General features: G+C 52.9%; 1 protein-coding gene and 1 long non-coding RNA gene across 7 annotated transcripts in view; one reads left to right on the top strand and one right to left on the bottom strand.

Annotated features, from left to right (window-relative positions):
* Positions 1–1,111: 1,111 nt before the first annotated feature.
* ALDH3A2 (aldehyde dehydrogenase 3 family member A2) lies at positions 1,112–16,425 on the bottom strand. 5 transcript variants are annotated; one of them, XM_061143612.1, is made up of 12 exons: positions 16,287–16,425; positions 15,270–15,430; positions 13,170–13,401; positions 12,434–12,519; positions 11,171–11,379; positions 10,088–10,205; positions 8,293–8,434; positions 7,636–7,802; positions 6,225–6,324; positions 5,053–5,288; positions 4,342–4,447; positions 1,112–2,662 (listed from the first exon to the last, which is right to left on the bottom strand). In XM_061143612.1, exons 2-11 carry the CDS (start codon positions 15,420–15,422, stop codon positions 4,376–4,378), a joined length of 1,515 nt encoding a protein of 504 aa, XP_060999595.1. In that variant the 5' UTR covers positions 15,423–15,430; positions 16,287–16,425; the 3' UTR covers positions 1,112–2,662; positions 4,342–4,375. The 5 variants fall into 5 exon arrangements, with proteins under 5 accessions (XP_060999595.1, XP_060999594.1, XP_060999597.1 ...); XM_061143611.1 differs by having other exon boundaries at positions 16,273–16,393; XM_061143614.1 differs by lacking the exon at positions 16,287–16,425 and adding an exon at positions 15,545–15,659.
* LOC133057276 (uncharacterized) overlaps positions 15,782–19,832 on the top strand; it is a 34,954-nt gene continuing 30,903 nt past the window's right edge. For both annotated transcript variants that reach the window (XR_009692994.1, XR_009692995.1), the window contains exons 1-2: positions 15,782–15,991; positions 16,295–16,489. This is a non-coding gene — a long non-coding RNA (uncharacterized LOC133057276). The remainder of the gene's footprint in view (positions 15,992–16,294; positions 16,490–19,832) is intronic.

Here is a 19,832-nt window from a genome sequence, read left to right on the forward strand (position 1 = left end):
CCACTCCAGTATTCGTCTAGAGCATTCCATGGACAGAGGAGACTGGTGGGTTACAGTCCCTGGGGTAGCAAAGAGTCAGATATGACTAACACTTCGACAGGCAGTGAAACCCAGATCACTGGGCCAGGGAGGCTCAGGACAGAATCTGGGGCTAACCCAGTCCTAGGGTGCTTTGAGGCCTGGGACTGGGGACATGTTCGGGTTCCAGGCTGCACTTGGGGCCCTGGGGGCTCAGCCTGGCCTTCAATATCAGTCCCTTTAACGTGGGTAGTTACATCCAGACAATGGATTCACTAATCAAGGTCACTAGGGAAAAAGGATGCAAACGCTTGACTCCATAGAAAGGTAGGAGCCAGTGGCATCTGTGACCTGAAGACTCCGTGAGCTTCCGCACCCAGACAGAACGAACAGGTATGGAACAGAAAGGCCATGTTGTGTCCTAGGGTTGCATAAGTGAGAGTAAGGTGTTAAGTTGCTAAGTGTCTGACTCTTTGTGACCCCATGGACCAAAGCCTGCCAGGCTCCTCTGTCCATGGGATTTTCCAGGCAAGAATACTGGAGTGGGTTGCCATACCCTCCTCCAGGGGATCTTCCTGACCCAGGGACCAAACTGGGGTCTCCTGCATTGCACGCAGATTTCTTTACCACCTGAGCCATCAGATTGCAAGGCACTGAGGAAAAAGGACTGCAAGCGCAAGTCTGGGAAACAGTGCATCTGCACAAACCCCTGCTAGACAGAACTGACGGCAGAGCCAGTTTCTGTGTAAAGGCTTATGGGATTGGTGTCTGGTGAATGTGCTTACAGAAATATACTTGTTTTAGGTCAGCAATGGGGTAAAGATATAGTTAGAAAGAAACCTATTTACTATATATAGATGGTTTTTAAAAACAACCCACAAGCGGCAAAGTAAAACTTGAGAAAATCTAGGCTGAGAAATTAAAATGAGAAAGAGTTAAAGTGGATCAACACTACCTTTGATAAAGGCAAAAAATGGATTTCTAGTTGGAGAAAACTTATGTTTAAAGGATTGTCATCAGGGCGTATCTGAAAACTAATGACATTATTAAAATTCATGCCAATTTCATCAAATATCTATTTTGAGGCAGAATATACCAGTAGACAAGCAAATAATTTTAATTAGAAAATAAAATGCACAATATACCAAATGAAAATTCCATATTGAAAATTTCTCTGAGATATTTTACGGCTGATTATTCTGATAAAGCCCCAGCGTTAAGCAGGTGTCCCCTAAGCCAGCCTAGTGATTGGTTGTTGACCCCCGTGTTCTGTGATGAAGCCGGTAACACTGCACTCAGCCACAAGGAGCAGGTTCATTCAATGGTGGATCACATGTGCTGTGAAGTGAGGTACCTTCTCTCGTTGAGTGTGGGGGCGGGGAGGACCCTCCAGGGCTCTTCTTGAGACCTGTTTGGCTGAAGTGCTGGGTCTGGTCCCGACTGTGCATGGAAGGGCCCCCTCAGTGGGCCAGCTGCTGTCCTGGTCATGGAGAGCCCTCTTCCAGATGCCCCTCACCAGCCCCTGGGGCTCACAGGCTGTAAGTCGTGAACACTGAAGGCCTCTTGTCCAGGACAGAAACTGGTCCTCACGTTAAGTTCTGGACAGAATCTGTTCAGCAATGCCCTTCTCAGGTTTCCGAAAGTGAAAGTCACCCAGTTGTGTCCGACTCTTTGCGACCCCATGGACTATATAGTCCATGGAATTCTCCAGGCCAGAATACTGGAGTGTGTAGCCATTCCCTTCTCCAGGGGATCTTCCCAACCCAGGTTTCCCACATTGCAGGCAGATTCTTTACCAGCTGAGCCACAGGGACGCCAAGGGGATGCTTACGCGCCTCGTGGTACAGAAACAGGAAACTTGAAGATTCGTCCCTAAAGAGCCACTGACTGCCATGTGCAGCCTCTGCTCAAGGGTGGGTATTGTCTGAGTACCATGACGATAGCAGTGAAACAGGCCAGTGGCTTTGTAAGACGCACACAGTCTACGAATGACAGATGATTCTTGCACCAAACTGGCAGCTGCCTTCCAGTAGCCCAGGGATTTACCATGTGTGGACGTCACAACGGACCGTCACAAGCCGAACACAAGACAGGACAGAGAGCGGTGAGAAAGGAGGGCTGCTTCCTGGAGCTCAGTCTTCAAATCCCAAGATCAGGGACAGGGACCCCCCCCCCCCCACAACCCCAGTTCTAGTGCCCCGAACGCCGAGGAGTCTGGGAGATCATGCCTCACCTCTCTGGACTGAGACCTGGAAACACGCACAGGGCAGTCTCCGGGAGGCTTCAGGGGGTGCTGCCTGAAGGTGGGGGTGGCAAGCCCCATGTGCCTGATAAAACAGCAGTCACTGAGCAGGTCTGGGAATGTGGGCTCACCCAGTGCGCTCCCTTCCCCGCCCAGAGCTCTAGGGACGCAGGTTCTCCTAGTGAGCGTGCTCAGTCCTGGGGGGCCGGGGGAGAGGTAAGTGGGGGACTTTGGCTGAAGCGGTGAGTTTTATTAATGGTGAGTGGTGAGGATGGTGTGTTTGCCTATCTTCTTAAAAGTTCCAGTATGATTTAAAAATGATTGGTTGGTTAGCCACTGAGCAGAAGAATAATTCAGCAGAGACGATGAGGAGGTAGCCGGGGTCCATCAGTAGTATCCAGCCTGCGGTGGGGAGAAAGGATCCAGGTTACTGCCAGTTTACAACCCCTTAGTCCTGCAACACGGAACCAGGGTCGGAACCCCAACCAGCACCTCCCATCCTGGAAGCCTCTCCTGCAGTGACAGCAGGGCCCACAGGTGTCTAAGGATGAGAGGTCATGCTCTCCTCCCCAAAACAACGACAGGATGGTGGTGTTGGAGGTGGTACTCTGTCCAACATGGAGGAGACACGACAACAAGCAAAGACCTAAGTTTTAAGAAGGAAGCGCACTGTCCACGTGAACTCTGAAAACTGGTGAGCAATCTGCTTCTTGAATTCCAGAGAGTAATTAATCCCATCAACCCCCACTGAGGCTTAAAGAAGCACAGCCACAAAGTTCAAAGATGGATTTAATCCTCAAGGTCCTGATGACATCGATCGATTTTAACCTTTCATTTTCCTCAGCTTTTAAAAACCCCTGCAATGCTGTCTGTAGCTTAGGCTAACCTTTACTGGAACCCTGTGTAAAAAGGATGTGGAAAATGCCCCCACCCTGAGATACTAACATACTCCCCTTAGACCGATAACTGTGGCTTTCAGTTTCCCATTTTAAAATGCTCCAAATGCATTCTAATGCTAGTAAACTGAATTATTAAAATCAGAGCTACGAAGTACAAAAAAGCAATTTCAGAAAAATGTTTGCAGTGACCACCAACAAAGATTCCTCAAGAAAATGGCCAATTTAGGCACAGAATCCTTTGTTGAAAGTAAAAGGTGATTTTATAAAGAGGGTATAAGCGTAGAGAAGCAGCCAAGAGAGAAGAGCCCCCAGATCTTTACCCAGTCTCACACTGGATCCAAAACAATTGGAACACCTCAGTTCCCAGCGAGGACAGCTAGAGATGGGGCTGCCTGCGCCCTGCGGGCTCAGAAGAGGCCTCGCCCGAAGCTGTAATTACATCAAGCTCAAGGCCCAGCTAAATATACATTTTTACAACACTGATGCATCTCTAGAGCCTACCAGACAAAGGCTTGCCTGCCAAACCCTTTTGGAAACTTTGCGGGGCTGCCAGCCCATCTAGGAGGGGGCAGGCCTTTGGGGATCAGTCTGCCTGCACCTCCGGATTCTCCACCAGGCTGAGCGACTCCACTGCAACCAAGGAGGTACTGGTCAGGCTGGGGACCCACGACTTGGGAGAGGACAGGCAGACAGGGACCAGAGACCAAACAGCGCCGCTGGCCTCAGCAAGATGCAGGACAGCACTGCAGCCCACAGCAAGCTCTGATTCACCAGGTCTGCTGTGAGTGCTGAAGTTAAACTTTAAGGAAAGAAAAACAATTCAAAAACGAAACAAAAAGTGACTTTGAGCTTTTTATGAGATGCTGCTCAAACTCTGAAGTTAGGTCCAAGCGGCTCCACGGGCACATCCTTGGGGCAGCTGAGTGCATGTGGCTGTGGTTTTCTGGGAGCAATGGTTGCTTCATCTTGACCCTCTAATCTAGAGTCCAGCCCTGGACTAAACCATGGCTCAATCAGGTTTAACACTCTGCTGCTCCAGGCTAAAGTCCAAAGCTCCCTGAGACAAATAAATTACACATTCTTTTTCTGGTAACACATGAGCCTTTGTGTAGAAACACACATGACCGCAAGAGCGCACACCCCACGCTGGCCCAAGTTACAGAAAGGAAGAAACAGCCCTACCTCCTCTCACCACAGAGTGGGTTCTGAGACCGGCTCACAGGATGGCACGTCTGTGAACTGCCAGAAAAAGCAACAGGGCCTTTGTCCTCAGCACAGCCTGGTACCTCTGAGGAAATGAATTCAGATGCGGCTGGTGTCTCCAGCTCCACCAACACCCTCTGAACACTTAAACCAAACACAGACACAAATGCAGCTGTTCCTGTTAAATCTGGTTTTGCCCCGAGAAGCTGCCTGGCACTGGCTCTCCTAGCACATCCACGTCTGTGATGACCAATCACCAGAGACACACACTGCGGTCAGCCTCACGGTCAAGCTGCCTCCAGCAGCCCGGCACCAGAGGACTGTCCTCCACCTCCATGCGCTGGGTCCATGCACGTCCAGGAACCAGCTGGCCCCAAGGCACCAACAGCGAGAGGATCAAGGGTTAGGCAGCTCAACTTCTGCAAGTGAGCTCTCCGGGGCTTTAACCTCAGAACAGAGGCAGCACATGGCTCCTGTGAGGAGAGGCCTGTGGACTGGACAGTCTCTGCTGCTGGAGCCCAGAAGCAGCTAGAGATGCTCAGATGCTAGAGAATCAGGGGCTGCCCACAGGCCATAGCTCCCTGACCCTTCGTTTTAGACTGAATGTTAACAGGATGAGACAGCACTGATTTAATAAGGTCGGAGGTGCTCCCAAGACAGAGCCACCCCAGGCAGCCACTGGGGACCCACCTTGATGAGCACGGCGGCCAGGACACCCAGGAAAGTGAGCAGCAGGAGGCCGAGTCTCCCTTTGTTGAACCGCTTCAGCAAGAAAAATTTCGCCCAGGCCACCTTCGACTGGCTGTTGGGAGGGTACCGGAGTTGGTTCGCGCCTTCCCGCTTGAGAGTTTTTAATAAACAGGGACGTTGATGGGAAAAAGTATCGAAACTGTGTTTTCCGTGATACGCTCCCATCCCGCTGGACCCTGAAAGTCAAGGGCAGATGAGACAGGCCACTGTAGGTAACGCTGCTCCTCCTGTGCACAGGCAGGCCCCCTGCCCACCAGGCTGGTGGGCAGGGGGCCTTGTTCCAAGAGGTCCTGGGCTCCCTGCCCATCGGCATGGGGGGAGTGCCTTGTTCCAGGCCCTCCCACTGGCCCCCGCACGGTGGACCTGGCCCAGGACATGCTCCGGGTGCTCCTGGGACAGGCTCACTCTACCATGGCCCCACTTCTGAGAGGGAATGGGGCAGGTAGGGCCTTAGTGTGGCCCTGAGGGTCTGACTCTGGGAGTCCGGGGCTGAACTGCACTTCCTCCAGGCTATCGGGAGGTCATGTGGTGGTGCTAACAAGCTGGTGGACACCTCTGCCCTCTCAGAGCTGTGCTCCGGGCCTGTGCTCATTCGTCTGCTTGGTCACATAAGCCAGGCAGACACGCGTGTAGCTAGGGTACCAGAACACAGGGCATGATTTGTGTGAAGCTGAAGCTGTAAGGGGATTCTATGAAATGTATCAAAACGTGCGCCTTTTAAAGAAAAAGTCTAAATTACAAAATATTAAGTGTGTATGTCTGGGAGGTCACTGCATTTCCCCTCACAACTTTCCATAGTATTCTGTTGTGCCTTTTCCCTAAAAATGCAAATGGACATCCAGGTCCTTGGCTGCTGTCTGCCCTGCCCATGGCCCCATCCCTCGCCTGCCCAGGGCCTGTCCCTCACCACCTCATTCATAAAGGACAGAGGGCAAGCCTCAGTTCATCTGAGACCTGATTCTCAGCCCAAGACATGCCCTGCATCTGGTGAAGAACTGCAAACTAGAGAAGCAGCAAACTGTAAACCATTGCAGACTGGGAAGTGCCCCCAAGGGTGGAGGGTGGGGACGGGCCAGAAGGGGACTCTGGGCAGCGACTGGGAGGGGCCTCACCGACGCCTCCGAAGGGCAGAGAGCTGAGCATGAAGTGCATGATGACATCATTGCCCGTGACACCGCCGCTGGATGTCCCCTCGATCATCCGCTTGATGAGCTGAGGGAAAGAGCAGAGGCCCTGGGTCAGCGGTGGCCGGCCCAGGACACATGTCCTCCTCGAGGTCAGACCTCACGAGCAAGCACGGTACAGGTCAGCTCTCAGCTGCACATCGAGTTCTCCGGAGAAGCAATACAGAGGGGGTTGAACACCCGTCAAACTAGTGCTGGACCCCTGAGCCCACAGCCAGGGCCTCTCATCAGGGACCATTCAGGCTCTATTCTGGGTCTTAAGAATTGTTAATGTTTCTCCTCCTCTCTGGTCTACTTTACAACCTGTGATTTACAGATATTTCATTTCTATGAGATGCAAAAGACATTCAAATGTCCTACTTTTGAAGGAGATTGCTGGTTGGCTCACCCAGGACCCATATGGGCAGTGACACTTGACTGGTAAATGTTACCTCCCTGGTGCCAACCAGCCGAGTCCTCCGTAATGAAGGTCATCACTGACCATGGGACAAAGCCTGACCTGCCACCCTCTGCCCAGGCCACAGACCTCAGCTTCCGCTCTGTCCTCCACTGCCTGTGATCATTTCAGCTGTAGACTGTTATGTGCTGCTAACCCGACCCTCGCTGAGCCCTGCATGCTCAGTCTCCCTGGATCATGGACAGAGATCGGCCCCTCGACAGCTCGGCCAGCTCTGGAAGTGGCCCCATGACCACCTGCACGGCTGGGCAGAGGCTCCACAGGGGACACCTGCTCTGGGGACTCCTTGGTCTGGCCTGGCTGCACATTCTCCTCCGAGTTTTCCCTTTTCCTCAGAGGCTACTGTCCCTCAGCAGCCAGTCACCTTTGAGGTGTGGATGGACAGGCTCGAGAGTGGTGGCGGGGCTGCCAGGCCTGGGGTGACAAGGACTAGGACTGTGAAACTGCTCCAACCACAAGGCTGTGTCACTGGAGAAACCCAAGTCCATGGTTTCCCAACGGCTCCCTCAGCAGTGCCAGAGACCTGCCCCAGTCTGCTCCACGGCCACTTCCCCGCCTGCATAGCCTCGGGGCCGGGGCCCTCGGGCATCCAGGGATTAACAGCCCGAGAGGTGCTAACTCCGGCGCCTGGAAGTCTAATTAGACGGGAGGTGTTTGTGAGTCAACAGACTTGTTACAGTCACTCTGAAGATGGAGCTCTGACCTCAGGGAGTGAGGGGAAGGTCACAGTGATAACCCAGGGCCTCATTAGCCGAGAAGGAGACAGCTAGCTGTGAGAACAGCCTCACTGGGGACTCAGGCATAATAATCTTCGTCTGCTTTAGAGCAGAGAAGGTTCAGGAGCGCGGCTCATGACAGCACGCCATGTGCTGTGAAGATTACCTTACTGCTGTGAGAAAACACGTAGAAAGCCAGGGGCTTTTCACGTTCATTTATGAACTGTATGGCTTCATCTGCATTCTTCACAGGCACTATTGGAAGAATTGGTCCAAAAATTTCTTCCTGCATCACCTTGGTGTCAGGATCCACGTCAGTGAGTATTGTTGGGGCTGGAAAAGAAAATCAAAGATGAAAAGGCTGCAGCTGAGCCAGAAACCCCAACTCTCACCGCATGATGCACTCAGAGCTCCCCCACCCTGCCAAGTGTCACCTCATGAAATGAGTCCCGATTGCATGCGTGAACCGTGCAAATATTCAATGTCTCCAGGTGTGTGCATCAGGGATCCTTGTGCCAGCAAGGGGGCAGACAGGCTGGAGTAAATCCTGTGTTTACCTAACTGTGTTCAGCACCGCACACCTGTGTCCTTCCCTGGACAGGCCTTCCTGGGAGCACAGCCAGACCAGCACCACTTCTTAAATCAAGTGCGTTCCTGCCCTGATCTCTCTGGCCTTGACTACAACTGAGTGAGGTTAGAGAATGTCATAAGGTGGTAGCATCCCCTGGGCCTTGGCTCAGGCTCTGCCCTCCCTGGACACATGGGAGGACACAGGAAGAGACAACGTGGACTCCGAGGACACAGACCAGGTGGGTCCCCTTACCTATGTAGCGTGTGGACTCATCTATCTCCCCACCGAAAGCTATCTTCTGTCCTTCCAGCAGACACTGTATCCTCTTAAAATGACGAAGATTGACGATCCTCTCATAGTCAGGAGATTCTTTTATATTTTCTCCATAAAATTCCTGTGTCAAACAACAGTATCTAGTCATCACCGAAGACCCACGTTTTAATTTAGTAGTTCTAAAATTCACTTGTGTCCCCAGATCTGGCTTTACACCCTCACAGAATCCCACGCCACCCCCCCCCCCCACCCCCCAGCCCCCGAGGACTTTAACAGTAGTGAGGTTAAGTTCTCTGTCAGGCAAATGGCAGGAGTTCACAGACACACAAGTCTCCCATTTCCCACAGTTTCTGGGGTTAGTGTGGGTCCTCCCTAGGGTGGACGCAGAGTGGGTACTGCAGGTCGTGGCCCATATTAGGGCCCCATGTGCATCCCTGTCAACTCTGGCTGCTCTGCTCCTGCGATGAGCTGAGTGGTGGCCTGCAGAGCCTGGAGCACGGCCTGTGCAGCCCTTTGCAGAAAGAGTCTGCCGAGCTTCATGCTGCTTCCTCCTGGCCTGGAACCTCCACCAGCCACAGACAGTTGGGAAACCACTCAGAAGACCAAAGCACAGTCTGGGTAAACCAATCTCGATGGCTCACAGTCAGCCCCGAGGGCGTGCTCCATCTCCCCTGACCACTGTTCATTCCCCCCATCAGCCTTGAGCTGGCTGGTAAGAACATCCCAGGCAGCCTGTGGAAACACAGGGTCTTGGGTCCCTACACCGGGGACACAGGAGTGGCTGTTAGTGCCAGCTGCACCTGAGTGTCACCTGGAGACCCCAGACCTCCTGTGGAGGGGAGGACAGGAAACTTCTCCTAAATCGCGCCTAGGGACTCTCAGGCGACAAGCAGGGTGGTGAGAGGAGAAATGCCTCCAGGAAGACAGGGACTGTCACTCCCAGGAAACCTGGCTTGTCACCATGCACCCCCAGCACAACTTCTCCAGCCACAGTGTCTCCCTGGAGTCTAGCCAAGACCCCTCTCATGCTGTCCTTGTCCGGCCCACCACAGTCCCACCACTACATTCGTGTCAAGACCCTCGGCCCCTCGCTGCTCATGTTGTCTCTCCTGGTTGTCCGTGAGCCACCTCTCAGGGCTCGGTCAGCGCCTGGGCAGTGAACCATGGTTGTTCCAGGAACTTCTTCACCCAGGAGGCCTATGACCCGGCGCCATCACTGAGCTATCAAAACTCCATCCCATCCTTCCTCCAGTCCAAGCCCCTCGTTTCTCCTGGCTCACCTGGGGCCTTCCTTGATCCCCGCCCTAGACTGCCGCTTGAAACACCCTCAAAGATTGAGGGCTACGTTAAGAGTAGTTAATTCACTTGCTCCTTGAAACAGCTGGCTTTGCTAAACTGCCTACACACCAAAGGTCAGATGAGCTTGATGGGCAGTGGCCACACATTAGGGGTCCTTGACTGCGCTGCAGAAGCCTGACAGCCTTCTCCCCAGACCATAGAATCGCTGCTGAACTGTTTTTTCTAAAGCCTGTGCTGCACCTAAGGAGTTATCATCAACAAATGAGCTGGATGATTTTTGGCGTGCATACCACCAGCCTCACCTCGCTCTCAGCAAACGTTCTCCAAAAACGTTTTCTCATCAGCCAGGAAGTTCAGTCACAGCTGCTACTGGAATGTTCAAGGGGGGAGGGGATGGGGAGCTGCTACCCGCAAACAGCCAACCTCACCCTGCACCCTGAGGCAGCCAGTGCAACCAGAGGCGGTAAACACGCACCTTCACGGCCTCCTGCACCTTCCGCACGATCAGGTCCTGGAGGGATGGCTCACAGAGCACGTAGTCAGGGGCGATGCAGGTCTGACCACAGTTCATGAACTTGCCCCAGGCGATGCGTCTGGGAAAAGCACCAGCAGCCGCATTCAATCCCTGCACCTGCCACCCACGCTGTGCTGTTTACCAACAATGCTCCCACACGTACTTGTGAGTCTTGACTGAACAATGTTTTAATGACTCGTCTCTGTAGCACTTTCAGCTGATGCAGAATATTCTAGGGAGCAGGGAAAGCTTTGTGTCTGCTCATCAACAGTGCTTTAAATGCAGGGATGCCCCTGCCCGCAGCAGGAAAGGACAGAGTGCTGTTTACTGACACCCCCTCCCTCCCCCAACTCCAGCTAGGGGGATGTCTGGGAGGATGGGGTCCCCTGGCTCTGAGAAGCTGTGCCTGAGCTCTGACAGAAATCCACGCACTGGGGTCTCCTGTCGGGCAGACAGACACCTACCTACAGAGCCCACCAGATCCCGTCCAACGCCCCCACCCCCTCTCCACTGCCTCTCTGAGGGGAAAGGAGCCATGCCGCTCTAGCACTGTCAACTGTGGGTCTGAGCACTTGCTGTGAGCCAAACTGATTCAGCACAGACACCTCCAAACCTTTCACTTTCTAGTTCTCAGACACAAGATGCTCTTCTCAGTTAAAAATGAGCAGTATCGGTTATCAATAAAGGAACTTAGGAGATCAGCAGAGGGAGTCTAAAGACTTTGCATTATCTACTGTACTTTCTGGATCAGCTACCAGTGGGACAGAAAGATTTCCTGCCTGGTCTATTATCTTGAGAACAGAAAGAACTTGTTTTTCATTCCTAAGGACGGCCGTGTGATGTCAAGGCCTAGTGTTCACCACTTCCGGCCGTGGCACTAAGAGGGAGTGTGTGAAAGTTCTATGCCATCCCCCGGCCCCAACCTAGGAGGACATCAACCTCCAAGGCTCAGCAAGGTCTCTCAGAGCCAGGAGGCACAGGGGACATGCCAGCAGGTTCTTGGCTGAGCTCGGAAAATCCAGGAAACCAGAGAGTAAGTCTCACCGGCAGGCGACGTCCAAGTCACAGTCTTGGTCCACATAGCATGGGCTCTTCCCTCCCAGTTCAAGGGTCACGGGGGTCAGATGCTTGGCAGCAGCCTGCATAACGATTTTTCCAACAGTGGTGTTTCCCGTGTAGAAAATGTGGTCAAATCGCTGCTTCAGAAGCTCCGTGGTCTCCTCGACACCACCATTGACGACGGCATACAGGTCCTGAAGGAAGGAGACAGATCCAAGCGTCACCGACTTCATCCTGTCGTCCGATGTAAACACCTAACATTCCATAAAACCAGGAAAAGGTAGAGACTGGCCCTGGTGAGGATGGGCGGAAGAGTCTGATGGCACCCGAGAAATCTCGACCTGCGGCGGAATTGGCCAGAGAGACCAGCATTTCCATCTCAGCCTCGCAAGGACACAAAGGAGAACAGGGATCCCACCTGGGACATGCAGAGCTGCGGGCAGGGCAAGGGGAGGATGACAGGGACGCAGCTGCTCTGGGTGAGCATAGGACAGGCCCTGGGCACGTCCACCTGGACATCCTTCCTGAACTCAGCTCAGTGCAGGGGCTTAGACCACTGGAAGACCAAGGGACGTCTGAGCCTGAACACGTGTGAAACCCGGTGAGGGCTCCCAAGCTCGGGCCACCTGCTCCTATGCCCGCTGGCTGGGGGCCTCACAGCTGCCTCCCTGACAGTCCCCAAGGACCCCCTCCCCTCAGAGCTAAGCGGCATCACAACCTTGTCCGCCTTGCACCAGACCCCTGATGGTTTTCTCTACACAGCTTCTGACACTCTTCACTGCAAGGACTTTAACCCAGAGTGAGGGGCCAGCTCCGGGTCAGCATGCCAATTCTTTCTGTGGTTTTCAGGCCACAAACTTGTCCATTTAAACCTGGACATGCTCTCATGCAACTGAACCTCGCTAGGAGCACCTGGCTCAGCCCTAGTCCCTCATCAAACAACTCACTACATGGATACACCTAAGATCACGGCAGATCCAACAACGGTTAACTCAGAACACCACACAGCAGGGGACGCTCTCTGAGCAGCAGAGGTGCTGATATGCCCAAGGGCCTGAACAGACTGTAACCACAGCAGCTGAAAGATTCCAGTTTGTCTTGGACTTCACTTCTCGTCAGGCCAATTGCAGGAGGCTTAGGGAAATGAGGCATGGAGGCCCAACCACCAAACAACGGCGACGGGAAGAGCGGGTGCCTGTTCCCCACGACCAACAGACAGACATGCATGCCAGGGAGGGGTACTCTCACCTGGTCCAAGTACTGAGGGAGGAGCTTAGCCAAGAGCTTGGCTGTATTCTCACTTACTTCAGAAGGCTTGATAATCACAGCATTTCCTAAACAGAGCAGAAAGCAGGACAGCATTATCAAGTGCTCGGCCTTGCTTACTGCGGGCCTGAGCGTCACCCCACTGCCTCCTTCCCAGAGGCTGACGCCTCCATTCTCACCCTCCAGGTCCTAGCAGCCTCCTTACATGGCCTCCAACGTTCCCACATTACTCTCACTCCCACTCTTGGGTTTTCCTGTTTGCCCTGGGATTACTGCACAAATATGAGCCTTTTCAACATGAAGCTGTTGATATGGATCCTGAAGAACTGAGAAATTAATCCCGTGGCACTTGCTGTGGGCCACAGAGCATGACTCCCACAGCCCTTAATTGAATGCAGAAACTGGTCAGACAGAATCCAACTGATTCATCCAAAGCCAGAGGTGATGACTGAAACCACCTGGGAACATGGATGTCTGACTCTTGACCTGGTCTGCGGACTCACGCGTGCCTCTCCACCCTCAGGGGTTCCCTCTCCAGGGCTCCAGAAAGCAGTGGCCACACAAACCTCTGGAGCCCACTAAACACGTAAGAATAACGCTTATGACTTCTTAATACACTGCTGGCTTACACTAAGGCAAGCCAGCACAGCAAATGCATTTAACTAGACACGCTCCTTAAGGTGCAACAATGGCATGGGGACACAAGCTGACCCCAGACCTGCAGCAATGGCTCCTATCAGGGGCTGGATGGTGAGGACAAAGGGGTAGTTCCAAGCTCCGATAATCAGTACGACCCCCAGGGGCTCTGGCTGGATGTAGGCCTCGTCCAGCATGGTGAGCAGGTTCCTCTGAGCTGGTTTAGCAGCAGCCCATTCTGGAAGCTTCTCCAGCATGAGATCAATTTCTCCAAGCACAGAAATGACTTCTTGACTGTATGCGTTGAATTCGCTCTGTCACAAGAGGATATAGTTAACCTTCATGGGTATGACATACTCAAGCAAGGGAATCCCCTGGTGGTCCAGTGGTTAGGACTCTGCTCTTCCACTGCAGGGGGCATGGGTTCAATCCCTGGCCCAGGAACTAAGATCCCACAAGCCATACAGAGGTGTATAAAGAAACAAAAGTGTTGGGCCAGGCACACCTGTCAGACGGGCTCCTTTGCTGTGTAGATTTCTCTGTGCCCTTCAAGTCCACAGTGCATGTCTGCTAAGTCACTTCAGTTGTCTCCGACTCTGCAGTCGTCCAGGTTCCTCTGTCCATGGGATTCTCCAGGCAAGAATACTGGAGTGGGTTGCCATGCCCTGCTCCAGGGGAATCTTCCTGACCCAGGGATAGAACTTGCCTCTCTTAGGTCTCCTGCACTGGCAGGCAGGTTCTTTACCACTGAGTGAAAGTCGCTCAGTCGTGTCCAACTCTTTGCGACCCCATGGACTATACAGTCCATGGAATTCTCCAGGCCAGAATACTGGAGTGGGTAGCCTTTCCCTTTTCCAGAGGATCTTCCCAACCCAGGGATCGAACCCAGGTCTCTCACATTGCAGGCAGATTCTTTACCAGCTGAGTCACAAGGGAAGCCCTTTATCACTAGCACCACCTAAAGCCCATAATATGCACTCATTAACTCCCTAATATATTCAATCTCTCTAAATCCTTCTTTACTGATCCAAGACATTTAAACTCAGGCTTAAATGGTCCCTAATTAATAATGGTGTGCCCTAATCTCACTTTACAAGCCACAGTAATCATGCTTTCACCCATATCTTAATATTTCACCCTTAATACAGTGGCTTACAACTGTAGTTTCACTTTGGGCATGTTTTGTTTCTGGACCAAATTTAACACTCTTAAGGGCAAGGAACTTACTGTACTTTTTTTTTTTAAAGTCATGTCCGACTCTTTGTGACCCCATGGACTGTATAGTCCATGGAATTCTCTAGGCCAGAATACTGGAGTCTCCCACACTGCAGGCGGATTCTCTACCAGCTGAACCACAAAGAAAGCCCCGTACGTCTTTCACAATCCTTAAGACACACACTCAGAAATGCTGGTAGAGGGAACGATTCAGACTTCTTGCTTCAGACTACTTAAATCCACCTTCTGTGACACAGTGCTTCTCCACCATAAGTAAATTTTATAGCTCTGTTGTTACTACTGGTGGTGGTGTTCAGTCACTAAGTTGTTTCTGATTCTTGTGACCCCACGGTCCATGGGATTTCCCAGGTAAGAATCCTGAAGTGGGTTGCCATTTCCTTCTCCAGGGGACCTTCCCAACTCAGGGATCGGATCTTCATCTTCTGCACTGCAGGTGGACTCCTTACTACTGAGCCACCAGGGAAGCCCACACTTCTTATGTTTCTACTCCTCAAAATAATCTTTAGGGGGAAGTGAGGGATGGAGCCTCGCAAAGCCAGAGCAAGGCCTTGCTACCCCCAGATTAAGAGGAAAAAAATGAAAAACAGAATAGTAACAATAGTATTATAGAACACAGGTGATTGTATTTAAACCCTAAACACTCGCCCAAAACCTTGCTACTGAAAGCAGGGTTCCAGAACAAGGCAGTGTGGTATCATCCGGGGACTTGTTACAAACTCGGGCTCTCAGAGTGCCCCCAAACCCCACCCGACCCACGGAAGCATCGTCCGCCTTTAACAGGTCCCGGGTAACTGGTGGGTGCACAGATCTGAAACCTAAAGTCGTGGTGGAAAATCCGAGCGCGACCAGCAGCCACAAAATTGAAAGACAGTTATCCGGCCCAGAAGTTGCTCGAATGACCCAATCCCGGGAGAGGGGGTAGGGGTGGGGTCAGGTCCGGGCGCACCTTGCTCAGGTCCGCACCGATGGCAGCCAGGATGTCCTTCTCGCGCTCCTGGATCATCGCGCGCAGGGCCTCTAGCTGCCGCCGCCGGAACGTCAGGGGGCGAGAGCGGCCGGAGCCGAAAGCCGCGCGAACCCGCTGGACCTCGCGCTCCATGGCCGGTCCTGCGGGGACAGGGGAAATCGGGCGCCGTAGGCGGCGGGCGGGCACGACGCGGGGCCGCCCCTTCCCCGCCCTCCACCCGGTCCCAGGCCCACAGCTCACGGCCCACGCCGCACCTCAGTCGGCTACGCGCGACTCAGCCGACGCCAACTGCCCGGCCGACGCCCAGCCAGCAGGCCTCAGCCCCGAGTCGCGCCGATTGGCCGGCACGGCCCACGTGACCCCCGCGGGCCGGACACTGTGCGGGCCCCGCCCCCAGCCGTCGGCGGGAGCGCGGGGGAGGAAAGAGTGGGAGCTGGTGTTGGAGGGGCCCTCTGGCCGGCGGGGCTGCGACTGCGCCTGCGCCTGCGCCCGCGCTTGCGGCGGGCGGTTCAGACCTCGCAGACCTGGCCCCTCGCCAAGGGGCCCAGGAGGCGGCTCTTGGCCGCCCGCACCGCTCTTTCCGGGCACCGAGTCTCTCGGACTCGTCACGCATCAGTGCCCTGCGGCATGTCTTCTTCCTTTACCTGCCGCTCTCCGCCGCTTCCACCCTCCGGTCGCTCTCCTCTCTTCCGCTACCCCAGGTCCCTGTCCCCCCCCCCCCTTCCCCTCCCCCACCTCGAGTCCCCGTCCCCCTTCCCCTCCCCCACTCCGAGTCCCCGTCCCCCTTCCCTCCCCCTCCCCGAGTTCCTGTCTCCCTCCCCCTTCCCTCCCCCACCCCGAGTCCTTGTCCCCTTCCGCACCCCCATCCTGAGTCTCTGTCCCCCTTCCCCTCCCCAAGTCCCTGATCCCTCCTCCCAGAGTGCCCGGGCTCCGGCTCCCCCTGCGCCCACGGTGACAGAGCCTGCTGCCGATGGGTGCTCACCTCACTCTCCTCACCTGTGCAGGTTGGAGGAACTTTCTGGCTCGCTCCTGACTTCACTGGGACTTTATCGGCCTGTCACGTGGTTGCTTATCGTTTTTCCTGTGTTTTGACTCCTCTGGGAGAGAACCCTTTATCGGGAGGTGAAGGACTCTGCCTCAAGATGGGGAAGTCTGCCCCCCTCCGGGGATGCGGATGCGTTGCTGATGCTTCTCCAGAGGTGAACTTCCCTCCCAGTCGCGGGGTCTCCGGTGAAACCTTCAAGGGCCTTGTCGCGTCGCCTGTTTGATGTGTGCTCTTTTCCTGACAATATACAAAACTGTGCTTCTGCACAGCGCTTTCTTCCAGGTGGGGATTTCCCATCTGGGTTACAGCCCTCGGTTTGACCAGGGAAAAAAACAACTCTCTTCTAGTTTTATGAGCAAACTCGTTGGAAAAGACCCCGATGCTGGGAAAGATTGAAGGCAGGAGGAGAAGGGGACAACAGACAATGAGATGGTTGGATGGCATCGCCAACTCAATGGACATGAGTCTGAGCAAACTCCTTGAGATAGTGAAGGACAGGGAAGCCTGGTGTGCTGCAGTCCATGGGGTCACAAAGAGTCAGACATGACTTAGTGACTGAGCGACAACAACACAGACTTGTGAGAGAGGTTGTTTACTGATCGCTTGCCTCCACACTCAGCTGCAGCTGATAGTTGCCATCTCCTGGAGGTCGGCTTTACTTGTTTGCCTGTTCGTGGTGTTCTGTGTTTTGTTTGACTTTGCTTGTTTGTGTTCTTCTGGTTTTCCTTTGTTTCCCTCAGAGTCCTTTGGGTCTTTCTTTGCCAGATCTCTTTTTCCAGGCCTCCTGAAGTTCTGGTACCTGAGGACTCAGTCCTTGGGCCTCTTCTCTTTCCTCAGTCACAACCTCATCTAATCTCGTGGACGGTGTTGGAGAAGGTTTTCAATTCCATCTGGTCCCACCCTTTTCTTTAAACTCCAATAGGCATGTTCTCGGAGAGGGCAATGGCACCCCACTCCAGTACTCTTGCCTGGAAAATCCCATGGACGGAGGAGCCTTGTACGCTGCAGTCCATGGGGTCGAGAAGAGTCAGACACAACTGAGTGACTTCACTTCCACTTTTCACTTTCATGCATTGGAGAAGGAAATGGCAACCCACTCCACTGTTCTTGCCTGGAGAATCCCAGGGACGAGGGAGCTTGGTGGGCTGCCGTCTGTGGGGTTGCACAGAGTTGGACATGACTGAAGCGACTTAGCAGCAGCAGGCATGTTCAACTCCATCCCTTTCATACTGGCATTAATAATAGGCGGGTTAAAGGTGACCATGGATACAATTGCTGGTTTATTTTAATTCATGAAATACACTGCAGAACTCCTCCAGTGTCCCCAGTCTCAGTAAAGGGTACCATCGTTTATCGTTTTTATTTAGGCCAAACTCCTTAGGTTATCCTGATTCTTTGGCCAAGCTTGTTGATCTGAGCACATCTGCCCTAGTTTAAGCCATGATAAATCTTACCTGCACCTATGGAACCTCCCACTGGGTTCCCTGCTTCTGCTGCTGGCTCTGGGAAATTGTCATTTCTTGTCCTCCACTTGCCCTTTTGTAACCTGCACCACAGACTCCCAGCATGTGTGAACTGTACTTTCCCAGATCCCCACACCTGCTGGCTTCCAGTGGGTTCTGCCTCTGGAGGCACGAGCAAGAGTGAGCAGCGTGAGGAGGAAGGCAACTTTTTGCTTCTGGGTTCTGCAGTGTGGTGGTTGCTGGCCGTCCTATTCTGGAAGTGGAGCAAGGATGGTTACTCCCTTGGCCAAGGGGGCTGTGTCTAGTAGACACAGAGTGACAGTGACAGACTCTCCGGGTGGCACAGGTGCTGGTGCAGCCCCCCGGGTTCCTTCCAGCCAGGGGTATTCTTAGCAGCCTCCCATCTGTCCTGTAGTCTCTTCCTGTTTAGATTCCCTCTGCCTGCAGTAGGTTGAGTGGTTTCTCTTTTCACATCTGGATTCTGACTTTGTTGCAGCCTTTCTCCACCCAGCTGTCAGTCATCAAGACCCTTGACCCTGTTAGTTCCCTGCTCAAAGCTTTCCATCGGCTTCCTTGACATTTAGAGTAAAATCCAAAACTGACACCGTATTCAACAGCCCCGTGTGTCCTGGTGCAGCCTCCTCTCCAGTCTGGTTCCGAATGATTCTCCCACTGAGTGGAGTGCTTGCCTCATTGCTCACAGAACAGGAAGCATCCCCACTCAGGGGCTTTGCTCCCAGCTCTTTCCTCGGCCTGGAGTGCTCAGCTCACCTAACTCCATCTCTGGTCAAATGTAACCTTAAAGAAAACTTTTCTTAGGAAAGAAAAGTTGTAGTCTCCAGCACATACCAGTGTCTAAGCCAACTCCATCCCTGAGGGTTGCCTGTACCCAGCAGGCTTACAGTCTCAGGTCAGTGAAGGATCCTCCTGCTGTCCCAGGGCAGGGCATTCCCGGGAGACTGTCCCAAAGGAGATAGAGGAAAGCCAAGAAGCATTTAAAATGCTGAATCTGTTTTCTTAATTTTATTTTTGGAGTATAATTGCTTTAGAATGTTGTGTTAGTTTCTGCTGTACAACAAAGTGAGTCAGCCATGTGTATACACAGTGAAAATCCTCTTTGGATTTTTTTCCGTCAGCAGACAGTTCAGTTCAGTTGCTCAGTCGTGTCCAACTCTTTGCGACCCCATTGACTGCAGCACGCCAGGCTTCCCTGTCCTTCAGCATTTCGTGGAGCTTACTCAGATTCATGTCCTTCGAGTCAGTAATGCCATCCAACCATCTCATCCTCTGTCTTCCTCTTCTCCTCCTGCCTTCAATCTTTCCCAGCATCAGGGTCTTTTCCAGTGAGTCAGTTCTTTGCATCAGGTGGCCAAAGGAGCTTCAGCTTCAGCATCAGTCCTTCCAATGAATATTCAGGACTGATTTCCTTTAGGGTTGACTGGTTGGATCTCCTTGCAGTCTAAGGGACTCTTAAGAGTCCTCTGCAACACCACAGTTCACAAGCATCAATCCTTTGGTGCTCAGCTTTCTTTATAGTCCAGCTCTTACATCCATATATGACTACTGTAAAAAAAAAACCATAGCTTTGACTAGACAGACCTTGGTTGGCAAAGTAATGTCTCTGCTTTTTAATATGCTGGCTAGGTTGGTCAAAGCTTTTCTTCCAAGCAGCAAGCATTTTTTTAATTTCATGGCTGCAGTCACCATCTGCAGTGATTTTGGAGCCCAAGAAAATAAAGTCTGTCCCTGTTTCCATTTTTGTCCCATCTATTTGCCATGAAGTGATGGGACCAGGTGCCATGATCTTTGTTATTTTTTGAATGTTGAGTTTTAAGCCAGGTTTTTCACTCTTCTCTTTCAGTTTCATCAAGAGACTCTTTAGTTCCTCTTCACTTTTTGCTATAAGGGTGGTGGTGTCATCTGCATCTCTAAGGTTATTGATATTTCTCCTGGTAGTCTTGATTCCGGCCTGTGCTTCATCCAGCCTGGCATTTCACATGATGTACTCTGCATACAAGTTAAATTAACTTGACA

This window comes from Dama dama, chromosome 5 (genome assembly GCF_033118175.1).
Source record: "Dama dama isolate Ldn47 chromosome 5, ASM3311817v1, whole genome shotgun sequence".
NCBI classification, from domain to species: domain Eukaryota; kingdom Metazoa; phylum Chordata; class Mammalia; order Artiodactyla; family Cervidae; genus Dama; species Dama dama.